Here is a 21067-nt window from a genome sequence, read left to right on the forward strand (position 1 = left end):
ACCATAGAGACGCGGCGTTGCCATGGGAACGGCGCTGCCATGGCAACGGCGCGGGCGGGCGGGACCCCAGGGATGCTCCGGGCCGGCCCTGAGGGTCGCGACGGGGCCGCATCGTCTCCCCCGCGACATCCCCCGGCCCCGGTGAGGCGCGGGGAAGGCGGGAGCGGCCCGGTCCTCCACGCTCCCACAATGCCCCGCTGTCCCCGCCCGCCTCTCCGGTCGGGGCACATGCTCGGTGCGTGGCGCCGGCCCGGTCTTCTCCCGGCCTCGTCAGCAGCGCGGGGTCTCCCGGCACCACCGGCACCCCCGGCATGGCCCCCCCCACAGGTACAGGCGGGTGGGGGTCAGGGCGGAGGGATGGGGCGGGAACAGGGGCTGGGGCAGGCCCCCCTGGGCCGTCCTGCTGCCCCCCGAGTCACCTCTGCGGCCCGCGGGCCTTGTCCCCGGGCAGGGCACAGTCCCGACCCAGGGCACAGGCACTGCCAGGGGGAGTCGGGTTTCTGAGGGGTGCCTGGGATCTGATCCCGGTGCTCTGCCAGCCCCCGCCGCGCTGCTGGGCCTCTCCTTGAGCACCTTTCAGCACTGCCGGCTTTCCCTTCCAGCCCGCGTAAGGCGACATCTCCCACCCCTTTTTTTTTCCCCTCTTTCCCCACGCAGGGAATGTCGTGGACAGCCAGACCCCCCGGCTCGTGGCCAACCAGCTGCGCTGGGACCTGACGGCCGAGCAGATCGAGGCCATGGCTGCCGAGCTCACCGAGAGCACCAAGCTGGTGTACGACCGGGTGGGCGCCCAGGAGAGGGGCGAGGTGTCCTACGAGAACACCCTCAAGGCGCTGGCAGATGTGGAGGTGGAATACACAGGTGGGAGCAGCAGGAGGGGCTTTCTGGAACTGAAGGTGTTGGCAGGACAAGGCAGGGTGGGTTCAACCTAGGAGGGATGTTGGGAAGAAATTCCTTCCTGTGAGGGTAGGGAGGCCCTGACACAGTTTATTCTATGGATGTCCCATCCCTGGAAGTGTCCAAGGCCAGGTTGGAGCAACCTGGGATAGGGAAGGGTGTCCCTCCCCATGGCAGGGGTGGGACTGGATGATCCCACAGGTCCCTTCACTCCAAACCATTCTGGGATTCCATGATGTGATCCTGTGATTGTCATAACTCTGGGAATGAAGTATTAAAGTGAGGGATGTCACCATCAGCCTGTGCTTTCTCTATTCCACACTGGAGGGCCAGGAGGTGGAACTAGATGAGTTTTAAGGTCCCTTCAGCCCAAACCATTCCAGGGTTCCATGATTTTATGTTAATACAATTTTTTGGTGGTTTTTCTTCTGTCACCTCCTTCACTCTCCCCTTGGCTCCCAGCAGAGTGTTGGTTTTTTTCCCAGTTCATGTTTATACAAGAAGGTACAAGTACAAAGAGCAGATTTGGAAGGGAAGAGCAAATGTACCCAAGGACAACCCTTTGGCAGCAGGATGGGCTGCAGGAGGAGCAGCTACATTCCCAAGGCTGTCCCTGCATTCATGTGTCAGGGAGCATCAATGGGAACAAATGACAGAAAATATCTGAGAAATCATCATTTCCTTCCTAATTCTTTTCCTTAAGTGGATAAATGTTTCTCCACGTGCCTTGTTTACACATTGCTATAACTTTGGGAAAGTAACACAACATGATGGCACCGTGGCACCAAAGTGATGCAGCTTTGGTGTCTTTCTGGCTAATTATTTACAGCAGTGACACTTCAGGCAGCCCCTCCTGCCTCAAGGCAGCTGGTCACTGTCCTGATCCCTGTGCTGGCAGCTGTCACACCTGTCTGGAGCGGGGACCAGCCTGCAAGCCTTGCCTTCCTCCTCTCCCAGTTCTTTTTCCTGAAATAAGAGGAAAACCCCCTTACTAAGCAGGAGGAATGTTGACTTCAGCACCACTGTCAGCACTTCCCTGGGTGAGCTCCCTGCTCTCCTTCTGCTCTGGGCAGAGTCCAGGTGTCTGGAGAGCACCTGGAGTGCTGCAATTGGAGGCTTTGCAGGAGGGCTGGCAGGGAATGTCCTCCCTGTTTTCCCTTCTTAAATGGGAATGCATCAGGACAGGGCACACCTGGGGAGTGGTGGCTTTTGGAGAGGAAAGTGTGTCCCACTTTTACCTTCAAGGGAGGCACACAAGGATGGTGCCAGTGTGGAATCCTGGAATATCCTGAGCTGGAAGGGACCCACATGAGTCAGCAAGTCCAACACAGGATATCCCAGAATTCCTGTGATGCCACAGCTGGGGCAGAGGGGTTGGGGTCTCACAGGCATGAAATTCCTGATGGGCTGTGGTGGAAAACCAGCAGATGGAAGTGAAGGGACAAAAGGGAGCTGCTCTTCCCTCGTGTGGGTGGCCACTCTGGGCTGTCAGACTGGCTCTGTGTGGGCACTCCCAGTCCCCAGCAGCCCTGGGACATGGAGCCATGATCCCTGTTCCCTTGCAGTGCGTCGGAACATGCTGGATTTCCCCCAGCACGTGTCCCCCTGCAAGGCCACCCGCGCCGCCAGCACCGAGGCCGACAAGAAGCTCTCGGAGTTCGACGTGGAGATGAGCATGAGGCAGGACGTGTACCAGAGGATTGTCTGGCTCCAGGTGTGTTCTCTGCCAGGGCTGCACCTGAGCAGGGCACTGAAACCTCCTGGGGTTACAACAAAGCCTTTCCCCTTGTCCCAGAGCTTAAGAGTGAATGATACCGAGTCAGGTCTAGAATGGAATCACGATATGATCACGACAGAGGGATCTGGCTGTTAGTGAGAGCTGGAAAACAGTGGGTTAAGGGCTTTGTTCCCCCTGCCAGGACCTTGATCATGCCTTTGTTGAGGTGGTGTTGGTAAGCCCAGCCCAGCTCAGGTGGAGAAGGGGCTGGTGATGCCCCAAAAAATGCTGTGATACAGCAAAAAGTGTATTTACAGCAATCTGGTAGGAACCAATGCATCAAGGTGTCATAGGAACCAATGCACCAAAATAAAGCCTTCCCTGGAGGGTGTTTCCATCTGCTTCAGGGTCACTGGTGTTCCTATAACCTCCAGCTCCCACCAGGAAGCAGCTTCCTGCAGCACCTGAGGCTGCAGCTCCCCACGCTCATGGTCCTGTTTTCCAGGAGAAAGCAGAGAGTGCTTTGCTGAAACCTGAGGCCAAGAGATACCTGGAGAGGCTGATCAAGCTGGGAAAAAGGAACGGGCTTCATCTCCCTGAGGAGACACAGGAGGTGAGATCACAGAATTCCAGGATGGTTTGGTTTGGAAGGGAGTTCATCCTGTCCCCACCCACTACAATGGGCAGGGACAACTTCCACTATTCCAGGTCTCTCCAAGCCCTGTCCAGCCTGGCCTTGGACACTTCCAGGGATGGGGCAGCCACAGCTTCTCTGCCCAACCTGTGCCAGGGCCTCCCCACCCTCACAGGGAAGAATTTTTTCCTAATATCCCATCCAAACTTCCCCTCTGTCAGTTTGAATCCGTCCCCCCTTATCTTGCCATAGAGATGAATTAAGCACAGATAGAGGAGGCCCCGCAGGGCTTGGGGTCAGTGTCACCTCAGAGCAGGACCTGAGGCTCTGGTTTGAGTTTTGCTCCTGATTTCCTTGATTTTGGGCCCACTGGGTGATATCTCTGTACCCCACTTTTTGCTTTCCATTAAAGGGGTGACGTTGACAAGGTGAGATCAATGCTGGGGGTCGTGGAGCTCCCAGGAAGCTGAAACTGTGGAAGTAGCACCTCATTCCCACATGCAAAGGGCTGGAGTGAGGGGACTGAGTGGCTCAGGGTCTCCCTCTCTTCCCATGCACCACTGAAGGAGCTCAAAGCTGGGTTAAAAATAGAAGACAAGGTGAAATAAGGGTAGAGGAGGTTGTTGCTGGAACACCTGCAGCTCCTGAGCTGGCAGGGGACAGCCAGGACCTTGCTGAGGTGGCTGATTCCCCAGCAGGTGTGATCCCAGGGAGCCTGTTCCGGGCAGAGAGCTCAGTGCTTGCACACAATTAATTGTGCAGCGCTGGGGCTGAGTCAGAGCCAAGTGCAGACTTGCTGCTGGGCAGCTCAGCAGGGCATGGCCTGACTTCTCCCCCAGCACTGACTTGGCTCTTTTTCTGTATTTTAAAGAAAATCAAAGCTATTAAGAAAAAGCTGAGCATCCTGTGCATAGACTTCAACAAGAACCTCAATGAAGACACCACCTTCTTGCCCTTCTCCAAGGAGGAATTAGGTATGGAGAGCTCGAGCTGAATTCTGTGCTGGCATGGCCATGATTCCTGGATTCCCCTTCCCGTGCTCATTCCCAGAGCTGGTATTCCTGGAGGATCCTGGGCTCTCCGTCAGCTCTGTCTGCTCTTTTCCTAGGAGGGCTCCCTGAGGACTTCCTGAACTCCCTGGAGAAGACAGAGGATGGAAAGCTGAAAGTCACCTTGAAATACCCACACTACTTCCCTCTCCTGAAGAAGTGCTATGTGCCCGAGACGAGGAGGAAGGTGGAGGAGATGTTCAACTCCAGGTGTAAAGAGGTAGGTGGGACACATGGAATGCCAGGGCACCGCAGGGATCTCACCTGGGATTTGTGCTTCTTTCCTCAGGAGAGCTCCTGCTTCCCTCCTCACCTGGATGCCCCACTTGACTGTGTCTCTGCCTCGCAGGAGAACTGCCTGATCCTGAAGGAGCTGGTGGATTTACGGGCTCAGAAGGCCAATCTGCTGGGCTTCAGCACCCACGCAGACTTCGTGCTGGAGATGAACATGGCCAAGAGCAGCAGGACAGTGGCCACATTCCTGGGTACGTGGGGTCCTGGGGCAGAGCAGGGGCCCCCTGGGCAAGGTGTGCTCCTCAGACCTCAGGGACCAACCCTGCCTGCTTTGCCTCTCCCAGATGAGCTGGCCCAGAAGCTGAAGCCCCTGGGGGAGAAGGAACGGGCCGTGATCCTGGACCTGAAGAAGAAGGAGTGTGAGAAGCGCGGGCTGGAGTTCGACAACCGCATCAATGCCTGGGACATGCGCTACTACATGAACCAGGTGGAGGAGACCAAGTACAGCGTGGACCAGAACCTGCTGAAGGAGTATTTCCCCATGCAGGTGGTCACCACAGGCCTCCTGGCCATCTACCAGGAGCTGCTGGGGCTCACCTTCCACCTGGAAGAGAAGGCGCAGGTGTGGCACGAGGATGTCCAGCTCTACACGGTGAAGGACACGTCCTCTGGAGAGACCATTGGGAAGTTCTACCTGGACCTGTACCCACGGTGAGGCCCAGGGCAAGGAGCAATGGGGGAGCAGGGCTGGGATGGGGGAGCAGGGCTGGGATGGGGGAGCAGGGCTTGGATAGGGGAGCAGGGCTGGGATGGGGGAGCAGAGCCTGAGGAAGAGCAGGGTCCTGCTCCCAGGTGTGTGGAGGGAGTGGCGTGAGCTGGGAATGACTGCCCTGGGAGCACAGTGGGGTCACCAGGGGCTCCTGCTCAGAGCAGCACCATGCTGGGGGAGGCTGTGGCTGTGTATGGCTGTGGGGAGGATCCCTGTGAGTGTCCTCTCCCTGTTCCAGGGAAGGGAAGTACGGGCATGCTGCCTGCTTCGGCCTCCAGCCAGGCTGCCTCTTGCCGGACTCCAGCCGGCAGATCTCGGTGGCCGCCATGGTGGCCAATTTCACCAAGCCCACGCCGGATGCCCCTTCCCTGCTGCAGCACGACGAGGTGGAGACGTACTTCCATGAATTTGGGCACGTCATGCACCAGCTGTGCTCTCAGGTGAGGCCTTCCTGCCCTGGCAGAGGTTGGTACCTTTCCCCCCTCCTGCCCGCTCTGCTCTGAGCCTGCCATGTCTCCCAGGCGGAGTTTGCCATGTTCAGTGGGACACACGTGGAGAGGGACTTTGTGGAAGCTCCATCCCAGATGTTGGAGAACTGGGTGTGGGAGAAGGAGCCGCTGCTGCGCATGTCCAGGCACTACAAAACCGGGAGCCCCATCCCGGATGAGCTGCTGGAGAAACTCATTAAATCCCGGCAGGCAAACACAGGTGGGTCCCTGCGGAGGGAACTGGAGTCCCCTGCCTGTGGGAAGGGCAAGGGGACATTCTGTGGCCTGGCTGAGTAGAGGAAAGGCTTTGCCTGGTTTCCTGTGGTGCTGGAGGATCTGAGGGGATTGGGAGAAGGAACCACACCTGCCTTGTGTTACCTGGGAAGACCGAGGTTGACGTGGCACAGCGTGGGCTGGGAGCTGGCAAAAGTGCCAAGAGCTGCCAGGCCCCCAGCCTGCCCTGCTGCCACTGGCCTTGGTGACACCCCTGCAGGCAGAATTCCCATCCTACCTGTCAGCAGGAGCTCAGTTTGCCTCCTCCTCCCTTTGGAAACAGGGCTCTTCAACCTGCGCCAGATTGTCCTGGCCAAGGTGGACCAGGAGCTGCACACCCAGACCAAGGCTGACCCCGTGGAGGTGTTTGCCCGGCTGTGTGAAGAGGTGCTGGGTGTCCCTGCCACCCCAGGTATGGGTGTCCCACCCTCCTGTCCCTCTAGGCCTGGCCTGCACACTTGGCTCAGCAGGTTCTCCCCGGGCTGGCTCAGTGGGGACAGTTTCTGCTGGCTCCTGGAAAAGCAGGGCTGAACCACACAGAAAGGGCCGGAAAGTGCTGCCCTGTGCCCCCTGGGGTTGTCACCAGCTAAGGCAGTGCCTGCTGTGCCACAGTGACAGCACAGGGTGGGTTTTCATGCTGTGAGTTCCCCTTAACTCCCTTCCTTTCCCTTCCTTGCCCCTCAGGAACAAACATGCCGGCCACCTTTGGCCACCTGGCTGGGGGCTACGATGCCCAGTACTATGGCTACCTCTGGAGCGAGGTGTACTCCATGGACATGTTCCACACCCGCTTCAAGCAGGAGGGGATCATGAACTGCAAGGTAGGGAGAACATCCTGATCATGGCTGGGACACGGTGTCAGTGTGAGGGCAGGTGTCCCTCACACGGCCCCACCTCTGCTCGCAGGTGGGCATGGATTACAGGAATTGCATCCTGCATCCCGGCGGTTCCGTAGATGCTTGTGACATGCTGAAGAAGTTCCTGGGTCGGGAGCCCAAGCAGGATGCCTTCCTGGCCAGCAAAGGACTGAAGGTGGAGAGCAGCTCGCTGCCTTCGGGCTGCTGAGACCCTGCTCGGCCCCTGTGCAGTGAAACCGCTGCCCACGCACCTGCCCTCACCTGGTACCTGTCACCAAACACCCCCTGGGCCACCCCTGCCTGGAGCTGCCCCTCCAGGGTCCCGCTCTGAGCCCACCCTGGGCTCTGGGAGCTGAGCTCAGCCCTGGGCTGGGCTCTGCAGTGACAGGGAGGTGACCTGCCCTTGTCACCCCCAGCGGGGATGGGGCTGTGGGTCACCCCACAAATTGGCTGAACTTTGAACCTGATTCCTGCACGAGGGTGAGTTGCAGCCTCACTTAGAGCCAGGGAGGAGGGGGAGAGGAGTTCCCAAGCTTGGATTGTTGTTTTTAAATCCCATCTTTTTAAGAAACCAGAATTCCCACCTTCTTGTTCCCACCTTGGCTTGGTTTGTGCCCTGGGACAGACAGAACTGTCCTGAGCACCAAACAAGGGCAGCGAGTCCTGCTCTCCCCATCTTTGGGCAGCTCTTTGCTGTGGAATAAAGATGGGGAGATCTCAGAGCTTAAAACCCATGGAATTTACTGGAACATCCTGCCCTGACCCCCTCAGACCTTCCTGCCTGGGAGTGGGGCAGAGCTGGCTGGTGCAGGTGTTCCCAGAGCAGGGTTTGGGGAGCATGGCCTGGACCCCCTGTGTTGCCTGGTGTCCTGGCTGGGCTGTACCTTCTCCCAGGCTGTATTGGAGCTGCCAGGACCAATGGCTGCTCCTGGGGCCATTCCAGGGCCATCCCGGGGCCATTCCAGGGCCATCCTGGGGCCATCCTGGGGCAGCCAGTGCCTCCTGGGCTCAGGCTGTGCCAGTGGAGGGTGTTGGTGTTGCTGCCAGCTCTGAGCCAGGGTGGGACAGGGGAGGGCTGTGTTTATGACCACAAAAACAAGCCGACAGCTTCAAACAACACGGATGCCGGGATAAAAATATCCTGTGGGCTCCATGCCAGGCCTTGGGCTGCTGGCGCCATGGGGAGGGACAGGACAGCAGCCAGGCCTGTGCCCAGCCTCAGGATTAGCCAGGCTGTGCCACCTGTCCCCCGGCTGTCCCCATGTCCCCAGGGACCCTCAGTCCAATGCCCACATGGCACGGGGTGTTGTGGCAGGACATTCCTCCTGCTGCTGCCGTGCCAGGGCAGGGCTGTGGGGTCGGAGCTCCGGTGGATCCCTGACCTCGAGGGCAAAGGCTGGGGCCTGGGTTTGCTTAGGGAGGAAACACGTGCTGGCTGGGAGAGGTTTTTAGCTGCTGCCTCAGTGGCTGAGGAGCATGGAGAGGGGTGAGGAGCCACAAAGGGGTTTGTGTCCCACCCCACCTCCAGCCTCAGGTGCGAGGCCATTTGGGGACTGTGGGATCCATCCCTGCCACTCTGCCATGGTTTGAGGACAGGGGGGAGAGCCAAGTCCCCAAACTCATACCCACCATCCCGTCCCCAGCGTGGGAGCTGCCCTGTCCCCCCCCCAGCCAGGCCACACCCCAACTGCAGACAAAGTTGTCACCTCCCTCTCCCCAGACCCTGCTGGTGACACTGGAAGGTCAGTGACACCCCCCCTTCTCCTGTCCCCTTTGGTGCTGACACGTGGGCAGGGAAGTGGCTCCTTGGTGCTTTCTGGGGCCTCGTGGAGCATCTTTGTCTGTCCCCCTCCCTGTTTTAGGCATAGGCGGGTGGTCCCGGCCCGCGCTGACGCCGTGGGTGTTTTTAGTGTCCTGTTTTTCTGAGCTTTCAGCGTTTTCTTCCAGGCTCTTCTCTCAGGAGAGAGAGAACTGAAGCTGAACAGGGAAACCACGCACTTTCCTCCCTCCTTCCCAGCCCACAGGTCCCTCTGTCCCCTCTGCAGTGTCCCCACTGCTGGTGGGGCTGGAGGCAGAGTGGGGTGACCTGGTGCCTCTCCCAGTGACATCCCGCAGGAGCAGCACCAGGACACAGCTCCTTGGAGCTGCACCTCCCCATCCCATTCCAGGCTGGCAGGGAAGAGAGCTCCCTTTTGGGTTTGGATTTTGGTTTTGGTTGTTTTTTTTCCCTTGTTAACATTTTTAAGGGCAAACTGGTGTGTGTGTGCCGTTCGTACTGGTCATGTCCCCACCCTGCTTGTTTCCATGACTGGATTTTAGACGGTTCCCAGCACTAATAAAGGTTTTCCTCTGCCGATGTTTGTGTGGCTCAGGTCCTGTCGAGGCAGCTGCTCCTTTGTAGGGGGGGACGTGGCCTCCCTCGGGGGTGCCAGGGGCACAGGCACCCCCCACCAGTGCTGCAGCCCCCCGCAGCAACCAGCACAGGGAGTGCTGTCCCAGGAACACGGGCACGGAGTGGCAGGCGTGGGGCGGGAGCCTGTGTGGTGTGAAACCCTGTGGGGGGATAAGCAGTGACACCCCCGTGTGTGTCCCCACCCCTGTGCCCCCCAGTGCCCCCCGGCAGCTCCACACCTGGGTGAAGAACTGGTGGTCCAGCACGTCCCTGAGGCTGGGCCGTGCTGCAGGGTTGGGGTCCAGCATGAGGGTGATGAGGGCCCGGGCCCGGGGGGAGAGCTGGGGGGGCAGCGGGTACAGAGCCCCCCGGATGCGCCGGTACAGCTCCAGCCTGTGGGGTGCCTCGAATGGGGGGTGACCAGTCAGGGCTGTGTACCTGGAGGGGTCCAGCTGCTCTGTGGGGCCAGGACATACCCTGTCCTCCTTCCAGCCCCCTAACCTTCTCCCAGACCCCCATCCCCTTTCCAGCCCCCTGACCTCCTTCCAGACCCCCATCCCCTTTCCAGCCCCCTGACCTCCTTCCAGACCCCCATCCCCTTTCCAGCCCTCTGACCTCCTTCCAGACCCCCATCCTCCCTCCAGCCTCCTTCAGCCTCCCTCCAGCTCTCTCTTCTCCCTCCCATGTCCTCATCCTCCCTCCAGCTCCCCACCTTGTCCTTCCTCCAGACTCTTTGTCCTCTATCCATTTCCCCCCATCCTCCCTGCAGCCCCCTCGGCCTCCCTCCAGCCCCTCTCCCCATCCTCCACCTCTCTCCCCATCCTCCCTCCAATCCCCCTTACAGGGCACATCCCAGGGCCCAGATGTCCGAGGGCACGCCGTGTCCCCTGCGGTCCAGCACCTCCGGGGCCAGGTAACTGGGTGTCCCACAGAGCGCCCTGGGTTGGGGGCAAACAGGCTGAACCCCTGCCCAGGAGCCCCCCGGGGACATGGGCAGGGTGACCCCCCTCCTGGCAGCCCCCTCACCCCCAGCGCTGTCCATCTGGAGCCGCCCCCCGTGCCAGCCCCAGGTCCCCGATCTTCACCTGCATCTTCTCCGTCACCAAGAAGTTGCCTGTGGAGGGAGATGAGCAGAGTGGGGCTGGTGTGGGTCACCCCAAACCACCCTGGGTCATCCCCCTGTGGATGCCCCACGCACTCAGCTTGAGGTCCCGGTGCACGAGGCCATGTCCGTGCAGGTAGTGCAGCCCCGAGATCACCTGTCGCAGGTAATACCGAACCTCCGGCTCCCGCAGCCGGCCCCGGGCACGCAGGATGTCGGCGAGGGACTGGGGACAGAGCGGGGACAGAGTGAGAGGGACGGGACAGAGCGGGGACAGAGTGAGAGGGACTGGGGACAGAGCGGGGACAGAGTGAGAGGGACTGGGGACAGAGCAGGGACAGAGTGAGAGGGACTGGGGACAGAGCGGGGACAGAGTGAGAGGGACTGGGGACAGAGCGGGAACAGTGAGGAGGGACTGGGGACAGAGCAGGGACAGAGGAGAAAGGGAACAGTGAGGAGGGTCTGGGGACAGAGTGAAGGACCAGCCTGGGCCCTGCTGAAGCCCTGGCCGGGGATTTGGGTGCATTGCTTGGAGTGCAGGTGCCTGGTTTCAGGGTGCAGGTGCCGGGTTCGGGGTGCAGGTGCCGGGTTCGGGGTGCAGGTGCCCGGTTTGGGGGTGCAGGTGCCCGATTTGGGGGTGCAGGTGTCCAGTTCGGGGTGCAGGTGCCCGGTTTGGGGGTGCAGGTGCCCGGTTCGGGGTGCAGGTGCCCGATTTGGGGGTGCAGGTGCCCACTCACCCCGCGGCTGCAGAGCTCCAGCAGCAGGTAGAGGTGGCTGCGGTCGACGAAGTGCCCGTGCAGGCGGACAATGTGCCGGTGGCTCAGGTGACTGTGCAGCTCCTGCTCCCGCTCCACCTGCACCGACACGAGCCCGGCAAACCCCCCGGGGGAACCCTCGGGGTCTGGGGACCCCCAGCAGACACCCCAGGGGGATTGAAACCCACCCAGGACGGGGCAAGGGCAGGGCTGGGGGGCTCTGCAGGGTCCCCATGGGTATTGTCCCCCCGTCCCTGAGGACTGTCCCCTCCCGGACTCACCCTCGCCCCGATGCCCACCGCAGTGAGCCGGGCTCGGGGGATGACCTTCACTGCATAGACCCTGCCACTGGTCACCTCTGTCACCTGGTAGCAGCACCCAAAGGTGCCCTGCGAGGAAGATCCCATGGGAATGGGCAGCCCAGCACAGAGTGGGGACAGGAGAGGGTCCCGGGTGCCGGAGTGCCCACACACGTGCCCTTCCTTCTGCTGTGGCTCAGTCCGTGTCACCCCCATGCCTCAGTTTCCCCTCCCTAGAGGGGAGGTGGTGGGTCCCCCTCAGAGCAGGACACCTCGGGGACCCCTGCAGCCCTGGGGGGTCCGAGTGTGGGACCCCCTCGGGGTGCCCAGTGGGGAGGGGGTGCTGGCTGGGGTGAGGGGCTGTTCAGGGGTGCAGGGAGGGGCATTTACCTGTCCCAGGAGCCGTCCCCGCTTGTAGATCATCCCGCTTCCCACGTCCTCGATGTACCAGCCGGGGGACTCAGCCCGTGCCTGCCTCAGGACCATCCTGCCCGCTCTGCTCTGCGGTGGGGACACCCCAAGGGACGCCCACACCCCGACACTGTAACCCCTTCAGCTCCAGCATGGGGGTGCTCGTGGGACCCAAGGGTGCTGGGTGCCCCCCTCGCACCCAGCGCTCTGGCAGCCCAAGACCCCCTCAGAAGACCTCGATCATGGAGGAGGGACCCCCAGTGGGAACAACCCCCTCCGGGATGCCCAGCACGGGGGGGTCCCGGATCAGGATACAACCGTGTAGGGGGGCGGTCCTACTGACTCTTCCCTTCTGCTGCTGGGGCTGGTGGGGTCCCGGGAGGGCGCAAGAGTAGAGAAACAGCATCTGTGCCCCACCGGGACCCCACCAGCCGCCCCCACCCCGACCGCCGGAGCTCCGGGCCCCGAAGGGTTAACGGGCGGCCGGGGAGGGCTGGGCGCACCTTTGGGGCTGGATATTAATAACGCGGCGGGGAGGGACGGGAGGCGAACCGGGACGGGGGGGGGAAGCCTCGCCCGGCCCCCCCGGAGCTGCGCAGGCGATGCCCGGTCCTGCCGGGTCCCCCCCGCTCCCGCCGCCGGGACGCCGAGCCGGGACTGAGCCCGCCGGGACGCCGCGGACGGGGGTCTGCATGGCCGGGGGGAGCTGTGGGGGCGGCTCGGTGCCTCGCAGGGGACTCCTCGGCGCTGGGTAAGGTCCTGATTTCTGCTTAACCCCTCGCGGGACCCCCAGCCCGCACTCCCACGCACCCGTGGAGCTCCTGCGGGGAAACTGAGGCACGCGGTGCCCCCCGCGCTGCCCAGCGGGGTCTGGGCATCACCCGACCCTCGGTGGGGTCCGGACTCACCAACACCACCCTCGGAGCGACGGCACCGCGACCCCCTGGCCCCTTCCCCTGCCCTGCCGGGGGGTACGCAGAGTCGCGACCCTCCCGGTTCCCCTGGAAGCTGCGCGGCGGGAAGGAACAGGCTCGGCCGCGGGATTCCCCGACACGGGGCTGGGACCTCGGCACCCCCTCTGCACCCCTCCGGAACCGCCCGCACCCCTTTGCACTCCCGGCACCTCCCTCACCCCTCCCAGCACCCCCCACGCCCCCGGGCTGGGCGCTCTGGGGGGCTCCAGGACCAGGCGCTTTTTACCGCGGGGGGCCCCCCGTTGTCCCCCACACTGCTCGCCCCACGGCGGGGCCGGATCCGGACCGGGGAGCGGCGCGGAGCCCCAGCATGCAGGTCTGGTCCTGTCCCGGCAGGCAGCGATCCCGGCCCGGCGCCCGCCGCGGGGCCCTGGGGGTGGCGGGGCCGTCGCCCATCCCGGTGCCGCGTGGGCACGTGTTTGGGACACGGCGTCACCCACCCGGGGTCACCCACCCGCCTGGCCCCACTGGGGGCACCAGACCCCACGCCCCTGCCCTGGGGACCCTCCCGCTGGGTCTGGTCTTGTCCTTCGTCTCTCCTCCTTCCCCCTCCCCGCGGGCAGTGGCCCCGCTCCAGCAGAGACGCCAGGGTGTGGGGACACCCCACTGCCACCCCCTGCTCCCTGGGGACGGGGGGCTCAGGGCTCTCTGCTCCACAGGTGCCGGCGGCCGTGGCGGCTCCTGCTCCTGGCCTGGCTCAGCCTGGTTGGCACAGCACAGGTGAGGGGTGTGGGGCACATGGTGGCACCCCTGGGCCTGCTTGACCCTGACCACCGTGCTGATTGTCACCTTCCTCACTCAGGACCCAGCCCAGGGCACACCAGCGAGGGTCCCCGAGCCCCCAGCCCCTGCTCGGCCCCGCCGACAGCTGGCCCAGGGGACCTGGGGGTCTTGGGGACCCTGGAGCTCCTGCTCCAGTTCCTGCGGGGATGGCGTCGCCCTCCGCACCCGGAGGTGCCTGCGGTGAGTGGGGGACGGGGGTCCCAGCCCCATGACAGAACCCAAACCCCACACAGCACCCAAATCTCTTGGCACGGCTCTGCCACCACCTCCCACATGTCCCTGAGGACCCTCAGCACCGCGTGGGGGGACCTGGAGCTTCGTGGCTCCACGCTGGGGTGCAGCTCTGGCAGGATGAGGGACATCCTGGGACATCCTGGGACATTGGGGGCCCAGCTCCTGCCTTGCTGTGGGGACGTGTCACTCCCGGTGGTGGCTTGGTGGCATGGTGGCACTGGAGATGGGGGGTCGCTGTGGCGAACGGGGGGCACAGGCAGGTCTGCTCAGGGGGTCCCTGGCCCGGTCCCACCGCGCTGACGCTGTAACTGCAGGACCACCAAGGAGGAGCCGTGCACAGGCGACCCGCGGCAGTACCGGCTCTGCCAGCTCCAGGTGAGCGCTGGGAGGGCCACGGCACTGATGTAGCTGGTCCCAGTCCCCATCCCGGCCCGCGGGCTCCATCCTGCCACTCCCATAGGACTGTCCCAGCGGCTCCGTGCCCTTCCGGGCCATGCAGTGCTCCCTCTATGACAACAAGCCTGTCCTGGGCACCTCTGCCCGGTACCGCTGGGTGCCCTTCCACGGAGGTGAGTGCTGGGGTAGTGACGGCATCCCGGGGCTGACAGGGGGCCACGGCTGCCCATGGTGGCACCCCCATCCCTTCTCACCCCGCTCCATCAGCCCCCAACCTCTGTGACCTCAACTGCCTGGCCGAGGGGCACAACTTCTACTACAGCTTTGGCCGGGTGCTGGACGGGACACGCTGCAGCCCCGGCTCCCCAGACCTCTGCATCAGCGGGCGCTGCCTGGTGGGTGTGCAGGGCCGGGACCCCCTGGGACCCTCAGTGCTGACCCCTCACACTGAGGCAGCATCTGGGGTCCCACAGAGCGTGGGCTGTGACGGGATCCTGGGCTCGGGCCCCCGCCCCGACGCCTGCGGCCACTGCGGCAGCGGCCACGGCTCCTGCCTCTTCGTGCACCGGCTGTTCCAGGGCACGGACCCCTCCTCCGGTGAATGAACCATTGCCCCGGCCCCCTCCATGGGTGAATGCTTTGGCTCTTGGCTCTCCTGTCCTCCCATCCCCAGTCTGTGTCCCCAAGGCATTGCCTGGATCCCCTGTCCCCCTGTCTCTCTCCATCTCCCCCATTGTCCCTGATCCCTCCCTGTCCCCAACACACAGGGACAGGGACAGTGGGCTCAAAGCAGCCCCATCATCGGGGTGACTTGGCCTCATTGCAGAAGGTGTTGCTCCTCTGGGGTGGGTGGGAGGGTCTCTGGGGTCCCCAAGGGTGATCAGGGGTCCCTGAGGACACCCAAAGTCCCTGTGTCAATATCCAGTATCCATGGGGTGCTGCCCATGCTGTGGGGACAGTGATTCCAATAGGGCAGACAGCCCTGGATGGCACCCAACAGCCACTGTGAGCTGCCCTCAATGTCCCAGCATGTGGGGCCCGGCTGGGTTAATGCCCCAGACCTGGATCCCCATTGTGGCCCATCCCCTCCTGCCCTTTTCCCCCAGGATGTCCCCTCGGGTCCTGCCCCAGCTCTGCCCTGACTCTGTCCCCCTGACAGGATATTTTGGGTACATGAATGTGACCAAGATCCCGGCTGGTGCCACCCACATCAAGGTGACGGATAAGAGCCGCAACTACCTGGGTAGGATGTGAACTGCCTTTATCCCAGTGAGCCCCAACCTATCCCAGTTTGTCCTGGCTGGTGCCAGCTGTGGGTCTGGCCAGGGCAGGGCAGGGGGTGGCCGTGTCATTCCATGCTGTTATCCCGGGTTGTCTCATGTTGTCCCACATCGTGCCGTGCCGCTCCCTCGCTCAGATGCTGTTTTGAGCATCCCGGGGTCAGTGAACTCACAGGCGCTCGGGGCAGTTTTCCAGAGGCTGCAGCCGTGGTTTTTGGGAAGGGCTGAGCTGGAGCAGGGCCAGACTGGCCACCACAGACCAGAACCAGGACCCCCAGCCCCATTCCCCATGCAGCTGCAGCCCCATCCCCCACTGGCAACAGGGTCTGAGAGTTTGGGGGTGCGTGGGGGGTTGCACACCAGGGTTTGGCTCTGGCTTGGGCCCAAAGCCAAAATCTTACAAGAAAGCAGATTCCCCGGAGCCCCGACCGCGGCTCTGCCGGCCCACGCTGCCCTCCCTGTGCTGGGAGAGGCCTCTGGTGGGGACCCAGGCAGGGGGTCCGGGGGGGCTGTGCGGTGCTCGGGTCGGACCCGCTCCCTCCTGCAGCACTGATGACGAGTGACGGGCACTACGTGCTCAACGGGGACTGGTCCATCGCCTGGCCCGGGCCCTACGAGGCCGCCGGCACCCGTCTGACCTACACCCGGGCCCCCGACGGCACCGAGAGCCTGGAGGCTCCAGGGCCCACCAGCCAGGACCTGCATGTGATGGTGAGGGGCGTGGGGGGAACACGAGGATGGGGGCAGCCACCCCCAGCCCCCATCGCTGCCCTCAGCACTGCCCCTGCCACCCCAGGTCCTGCTGCAGGAGCCCAACCCTGGCATTGAGTACGAGTTCTGGCTGCCCCACGGGCACCCCCAGCCCAGCCATGGGGACACCAGCCCCTTGAGGCAGCCCCAGCCCCGGGGGGCTGGCAGCCCCCCACCCCAGGAGCCCCTGCTCACCTCAGCCCCTGTGCTGCCCCCTCAGCCTGGGGGCTCTGCAACGGAGCCACCGCCAAGGAGACCCCCAGGCTGGAGCCTGGATCGGGCTGCTGCAGGTACCTGCTCCCCTCGAGGGTCCCCATAACCCCCTGCACCCCTGCTCGCTGTTGCAGGAGGGGTCCCAGAAAGCCCAGGGATAGGAATGAGAGGGGGGGCCCTAAAATGGGCCCTAAAAACCCTCTCTAGGACTCTCAGGCGCTCCCTGTGTCCCTCTCTGCAATCTGGACCCCCATGCGCCCTCCCAAGGCTGCGGGAGGGGGTCTTGGGGGTCAAGAGTCCCCCTGTGCCCCCTAAATTGCTGCAGCTTTGTCCCCACAGGACGATGCGGGAGGTGCCGCCCGGCCAAGGGACGTTCCCAGCGCATCCAGCACTTCTGCCAGAGCGACTTTGGTGAGCTCCAGGCGGGAGGGGCTCGGGGTGCTGTCGGGGGCGGGACAGGGCTCAGGGCGATGCCAGGAACAGTGCCGGGATGGGAAGGGGCTCAGGGTGCCCCATGCTCACCCCACAGTGTTCCATGGCCGGATCCTGGCGCAGCGCTTGGTGGGGCAGGAGACGCGCTACGAGGTGGAGGTGAAGACGCCGTATCGGCGCCGCTTCCCGCTGGTGTCCCGGGAATACCTGTGGGTGCCCAACACCTGCGGGTGCCCCCCGCTGCGGGAGGGCGGCGAGTACGTGCTGATGGCGCGGCGGCACGTGAACCACGAGCACACCCTGAACCGCATCCTGCTGCAGGACGGCGGCTACGCCCGGCCCTGGACGCCCCGCGAGGGCCGAATGGTGCGGGACGCGGCGCGGCACTGCCCGCAGCCCCGGCCGCCCTGAGCCCCGCCGCCCCCGGGATGGGACCCCGAGGGCGAACCCGGTGCTCCTGCCGTGCACCGAACCTTTCCCGTGCCTGTGGATGGACCTCCAGGGACCCCCCCATCCCGCCCTCAGCGCCGTGCCGGGCATCTCTCCGTCCTTGGGGTCCACGTGTTGGAGAAGGGGGTGGTGAAGAGCGATAGTAATTTATTATTTTTGCAGAAAATAAACCTGTTTATCCCCTCTCTCTGTTCCGGGGTGATGAACTACCCGATGTGCCCTTTCCTGGCTGGAGCCGGCACAAGGGGATCTCCTCTGTGTCCCTACGGGCAGGGGGTCCCCCTGAGTGTCCCCGTGCAGAGCCTCTGGAGCGGCTCCCGCCCCGCAGCGTGTCCCTGTCCCCGATGGCCCCGCGCCAGACTCTCCCTGCCGGGGTCGGGGACCTCCCGCTTATCTCCCTTCCGGCGGAGGCGGGCGGGTCCCTCTCCCCGTGCCGGAGCCCCCTCGCCCGTAACCCAACCCGCGGGGCCCACGCGGGGACGGGATGTGACTGGGGGCACTGGGGCACCCCGGGGGGCATTGCCCGCTTGGGGGTCCCTTGGGGGTCTTGCGCCTGTTGGGAGATGGGTTTGGAGCTGATGCCAGGGAAGGGCTGAGACCTCCCAGCTCGTGTCGCTGGTGGCTGTTCCCAAACTGGGGTAGCCGTGAGGTCACAGGGGCGGGTGCCCTGGGGTGCCCCAAGTGGCCGCTGCCAGTCCTGGAGGGTTCTGGTCACATCGGGCAGTTCATCACCTCGGGACAGACATGAGCCCTGGGGTCACCTGGCGGTGCCCAGTAACAAGCCCCAGCTGCTCCCAGTAAAGCCTGAGTGATTCCAGGTGCTCCGGGGTGACTGGGGCAGGAAAGGTGCCTCCACCCTGTGAAAGTGCTCTCTCTCATCTCCCTCCTTGTCGAGTTGGGGCTGTTGTGAGGGTTGCCCCTGGGTAGGGTGAGTGTTCTGGTGCCGTGCCGTGCTGTGCCCTTCTCGGGGGAAATCTCAGCCATGGCAGGTTTGGGGCTCTCGACCCCCAAGGCTGGGCCTCGTACTCGGGCCAAGAGCCAGCAGAGAGATGGGGAGCAGGGGAAGCATGTCCCGTGGGGCTGGGAGCGTGTCCCGTCTTCCCCTGCCACCCCCGGGAAGGGGCGGCTGGTCCGGCGAGGGCTCGAGCAGGAGAGTCCCAGCCCAGCGTCTGCTCCCCACTGCCCCGGGGGAAGCGGTGAGTGTGTCCCTGCCCTGGGAAAATCCCTGTTTCGGGAAAGCTGGGCTGCGCCGGCCATGCTGACAGGACCACTCTTCCCCACAGATCCTGAGACCCCTCTGTCACTGTCCTGCCCTGGGGGCTCCTACTTCTCAGGGCACCCTGAGGATGAGTGCTGGGACCTCACTGTCCCTGCAGCCCCCAGTCTGTGAGTATGTGGGGGGGTTACCCCGCAGCCCTCACCCTGTCAGGATGTGTTTGGGTGTCCCTATGACCCCTCAGCACCACTGACATGCTGCTTTCCCCCTGCCAGGCTGACTCCTGGGGTACTGACCCCCAGGACGGATACTCCCCGGAGGACTCGGAGCACTCTGGAGCACACCCTGGTCCTGGAGCTGGTGAGCTGGGGGGGCTGAGGGGGCTGCAGCCCTGGGGGCTGGGGGCTGACTCTGCTCTCTGCCCCCAGGATGGGATCCTGCTCTGCTCCTCCATACTTGCCAACAGGCAGGATGACACCATGACCACCTTCACCTTGAGCTTCCAGGGAATTTCCTACATGGTGGGTGGATCAGTGTTGGGACACAGCAATGGGGTTGGGACAGCTGGTGCTGGGTCTTGAGGGGTGTTGGTGGGGGCTGTGGGGTGGAAGATCCACACCATACATGTGGCCTCTGTGCCAATGTTCCTTCCTTGTAGATTGAGGGGAAAGAGCCCTGAAATCCTATGGGAGAGGGTGTGTGGGGGGGTGCCCAGATCCTACCTGGGAGACTGAACATCCCTTGGGGGTCACCTTGGTGTTGAGATGTGGGTGCTGGTGGTTTTCCAAGATGCTGTTCCCTTCCAGATCCACGTGAAGCTGCGTCCACACGTGCAGCAGTTCCTGGAGAGCCTTTCCAAGACCTATGAGGTACCTGGAGGCCCCAGAGTTGGGTGGGGTGACACCTCACTGGGGTAAGGGGGACCTGGCAGCCCACCCAGGGGTCTTCACCTGCTCCCCCAGATCTTCATCTACACCACTGCAAAGCAGGACTATGCCAAGAAGCTCCTGGATGTGCTGGACCCCAGGAAGAAGCTGATCAGGTGATGGTGCTGGTGGGACCCTGCTGGGGGATCCCCTGTGTGGCAGGGATGGGGTCCCCACAACTCTGTCTCCCCTCCAGGTACTGCCTCTCCCAGTCAGACTGTGTCTGCTCCAAGGGCTGCTACTGGAAGGACCTGACCCGCCTGGGCACGGACCTGGCCAAGACGGTGGCCCTGGATCACACCATCCAGAGCTTCCCTGCCCAGGTACGGCAGTGCTGGCTCTGAGGGAGGGAAGTCTGTGTGTCCTGGCCTCCTGGGAGCACAACAGCTTGATGGGTCCAGCGTTCTCCCTCCCCCCAGGCTGCCAACTGGATCCCAGTGCCTCAGTGGTGTGGGGACCCACAGGATGAGGAGCTGCTGCGCCTTGTGCCACTGCTGGGACAGCTGGGCCGGGCGGTGAGGACACGGGGCTGGGGTGGGAATGGGTATCCCGGGCTCTGGGCACAGCCCTCCCTACTCTGTCTCTCCCACACAGGAGGATGTTCGCCCTGAGATCCAGAGGCAATTCCATCCCTGCCAGCTGCCCACCAAGGACTAGACCAGGCTGGTCTGGGGGAGCAGGGGGGGGAAAGCCCCTTGGAGAGGCCATGGAGAAGCCACACTCTGGCGCATTGAGCTCTAACTTGACCTGCAGTACTGGACTGAGTGGTTGCCTTGGGATTCTCCCTTAGTGTTTGCAAGGATTCCAGCTCATTCCAGGGCTCAGGGTCCCCCTGGGAACAGCCCCACATTCTCCACTGCCTTTGGAAACAAAGTTTCCATCCCTGCTCCCTCTTCTCTGTGTTCTGTAAGGTCCAGCCAAGGGTTTTCATGGGTTATTATACATTTGAAGAAAGATCTGGCTCTCTCCTTTAATTCCTAAAACTTCAGCTGAGCAAACACACTGTGCTTGGGATGGCACAGCTGGGAAGGGGGGAACACAAACCACATTCCCCAAGTCCTGGGGCAGTCCAGGGTCCTGGCGTGGGGCCGGTGGCCCCGGAGGGCCCCAGCTGGCAGCTCTCCCTGTCCCAGCCCTGCGCAGTGCCACGTGCCAGGGCACAGCTGCCACTGTGCTGCTGCCAGTCCCCGTGGGACAGCGAGGACTAGGGGTCTTTGCCCCCTCTCACTGCTGTGGTGGGGGCAGCAGGGTGTCTGGGGGGTTCAGCCACCCTGGGATCCCTTTTTTTAAGGCCTAAAAGTTGCTGGTGAACAGGGATTTGGGGGGTGAACAGGAATTGGGGGACTGTGGAGTGGATCTGGGCTGTCTTCTGCTGCCTCTGCTCCGTTGGAAGCCGCGTGGGCTTGTGGCTGAGCTCCTGCTGTGGCCACCTGGGTGCAGCTGTTTGGACACACATCACATCTCATCCCTCTGCTCCTGGGAAAGGGCACAGGGCTCCTGGCCCCTCTGAAAATGCTCAGGTCCCTGGGGGCATGG

General features: G+C 63.2%; 4 protein-coding genes across 7 annotated transcripts; 3 read left to right on the forward strand and 1 right to left on the reverse strand.

Annotated features, from left to right (window-relative positions):
* Positions 1-207: 207 nt before the first annotated feature.
* THOP1 (thimet oligopeptidase 1) lies at positions 208-9274 on the forward strand. The gene is made up of 13 exons (XM_071578311.1): positions 208-327; positions 658-861; positions 2463-2611; positions 3120-3227; positions 4120-4222; positions 4357-4517; positions 4647-4782; positions 4876-5242; positions 5539-5740; positions 5822-6008; positions 6345-6473; positions 6746-6882; positions 6968-9274. Exons 1-13 carry the CDS (start codon positions 312-314, stop codon positions 7124-7126), a joined length of 2058 nt encoding a protein of 685 aa, XP_071434412.1. The 5' UTR covers positions 208-311; the 3' UTR covers positions 7127-9274.
* On the reverse strand, positions 8926-12984 carry LOC139683311 (inactive serine/threonine-protein kinase PLK5-like). Its single transcript, XM_071578317.1, has 9 exons — positions 12786-12984; positions 11857-11967; positions 11449-11556; positions 11150-11266; positions 10509-10638; positions 10337-10424; positions 10153-10248; positions 9550-9748; positions 8926-9471 (listed from the first exon to the last, which is right to left on the reverse strand). Exons 2-9 carry the CDS (start codon positions 11950-11952, stop codon positions 9160-9162), a joined length of 1146 nt encoding a protein of 381 aa, XP_071434418.1. The 5' UTR covers positions 11953-11967; positions 12786-12984; the 3' UTR covers positions 8926-9159.
* ADAMTSL5 (ADAMTS like 5) lies at positions 12420-17572 on the forward strand. 4 transcript variants are annotated; one of them, XM_071578312.1, is made up of 13 exons: positions 12420-12628; positions 13511-13571; positions 13654-13814; positions 14183-14243; positions 14329-14437; positions 14532-14659; positions 14738-14861; positions 15424-15507; positions 16092-16255; positions 16341-16584; positions 16847-16918; positions 17037-17148; positions 17261-17572. In XM_071578312.1, exons 1-13 carry the CDS (start codon positions 12480-12482, stop codon positions 17520-17522), a joined length of 1731 nt encoding a protein of 576 aa, XP_071434413.1. In that variant the 5' UTR covers positions 12420-12479; the 3' UTR covers positions 17523-17572. The 4 variants fall into 4 exon arrangements, with proteins under 4 accessions (XP_071434413.1, XP_071434415.1, XP_071434416.1 ...); XM_071578314.1 differs by having other exon boundaries at positions 17037-17098; positions 17261-17433; XM_071578315.1 differs by lacking the exon at positions 16341-16584 and having other exon boundaries at positions 17037-17098.
* A 1469-nt stretch (positions 17573-19041) lies between these two features.
* On the forward strand, positions 19042-20367 carry LOC139683298 (CTD small phosphatase-like protein 2-B). Its single transcript, XM_071578290.1, has 6 exons — positions 19042-19126; positions 19412-19474; positions 19568-19647; positions 19728-19854; positions 19951-20046; positions 20126-20367. The coding sequence occupies exons 1-6, from the start codon at positions 19085-19087 to the stop codon at positions 20186-20188; spliced, it is 471 nt and encodes a 156-aa protein (XP_071434391.1). The 5' UTR covers positions 19042-19084; the 3' UTR covers positions 20189-20367.
* The last annotated feature ends 700 nt before the right edge of the window (positions 20368-21067 follow it).

This window comes from Pithys albifrons, chromosome 27 (assembly GCF_047495875.1).
Source record: "Pithys albifrons albifrons isolate INPA30051 chromosome 27, PitAlb_v1, whole genome shotgun sequence".
Taxonomy (NCBI): domain Eukaryota; kingdom Metazoa; phylum Chordata; class Aves; order Passeriformes; family Thamnophilidae; genus Pithys; species Pithys albifrons.

Excerpts from the sequence above, each read along its gene's own strand:
- THOP1 (XM_071578311.1), top strand. Across the intron at positions 862-2,462 it reads TGTGGAGGTGGAATACACAG|TGCGTCGGAACATGCTGGAT; the intron begins GTGGGAGCAGCA and ends GTTCCCTTGCAG. Across the intron at positions 2,612-3,119 it reads AGAGGATTGTCTGGCTCCAG|GAGAAAGCAGAGAGTGCTTT; the intron begins GTGTGTTCTCTG and ends CCTGTTTTCCAG.
- LOC139683298 (XM_071578290.1), top strand. The coding sequence starts at position 19,085 with ATGACCACCTTCACCTTGAGCTTCCAGGGAATTTCCTACATG. Across the intron at positions 19,648-19,727 it reads CCCAGGAAGAAGCTGATCAG|GTACTGCCTCTCCCAGTCAG; the intron begins GTGATGGTGCTG and ends TCTCCCCTCCAG. Across the intron at positions 20,047-20,125 it reads TGGGACAGCTGGGCCGGGCG|GAGGATGTTCGCCCTGAGAT; the intron begins GTGAGGACACGG and ends TCTCCCACACAG.
- ADAMTSL5 (XM_071578312.1), top strand. The coding sequence starts at position 12,480 with ATGCCCGGTCCTGCCGGGTCCCCCCCGCTCCCGCCGCCGGGACGCCGA. Across the intron at positions 13,815-14,182 it reads CGCACCCGGAGGTGCCTGCG|GACCACCAAGGAGGAGCCGT; the intron begins GTGAGTGGGGGA and ends CTGTAACTGCAG. Across the intron at positions 15,508-16,091 it reads TAAGAGCCGCAACTACCTGG|CACTGATGACGAGTGACGGG; the intron begins GTAGGATGTGAA and ends TCCCTCCTGCAG.
- LOC139683311 (XM_071578317.1), bottom strand. The coding sequence starts at position 11,952 with ATGGTCCTGAGGCAGGCACGGGCTGAGTCCCCCGGCTGGTACATCGAG. Across the intron at positions 11,267-11,448 it reads CGGTGGGCATCGGGGCGAGG|GTGGAGCGGGAGCAGGAGCT; the intron begins GTGAGTCCGGGA and ends GTGTCGGTGCAG. Across the intron at positions 10,249-10,336 it reads CCAGATGGACAGCGCTGGGG|GGCGCTCTGTGGGACACCCA; the intron begins GTGAGGGGGCTG and ends CCCCCAACCCAG.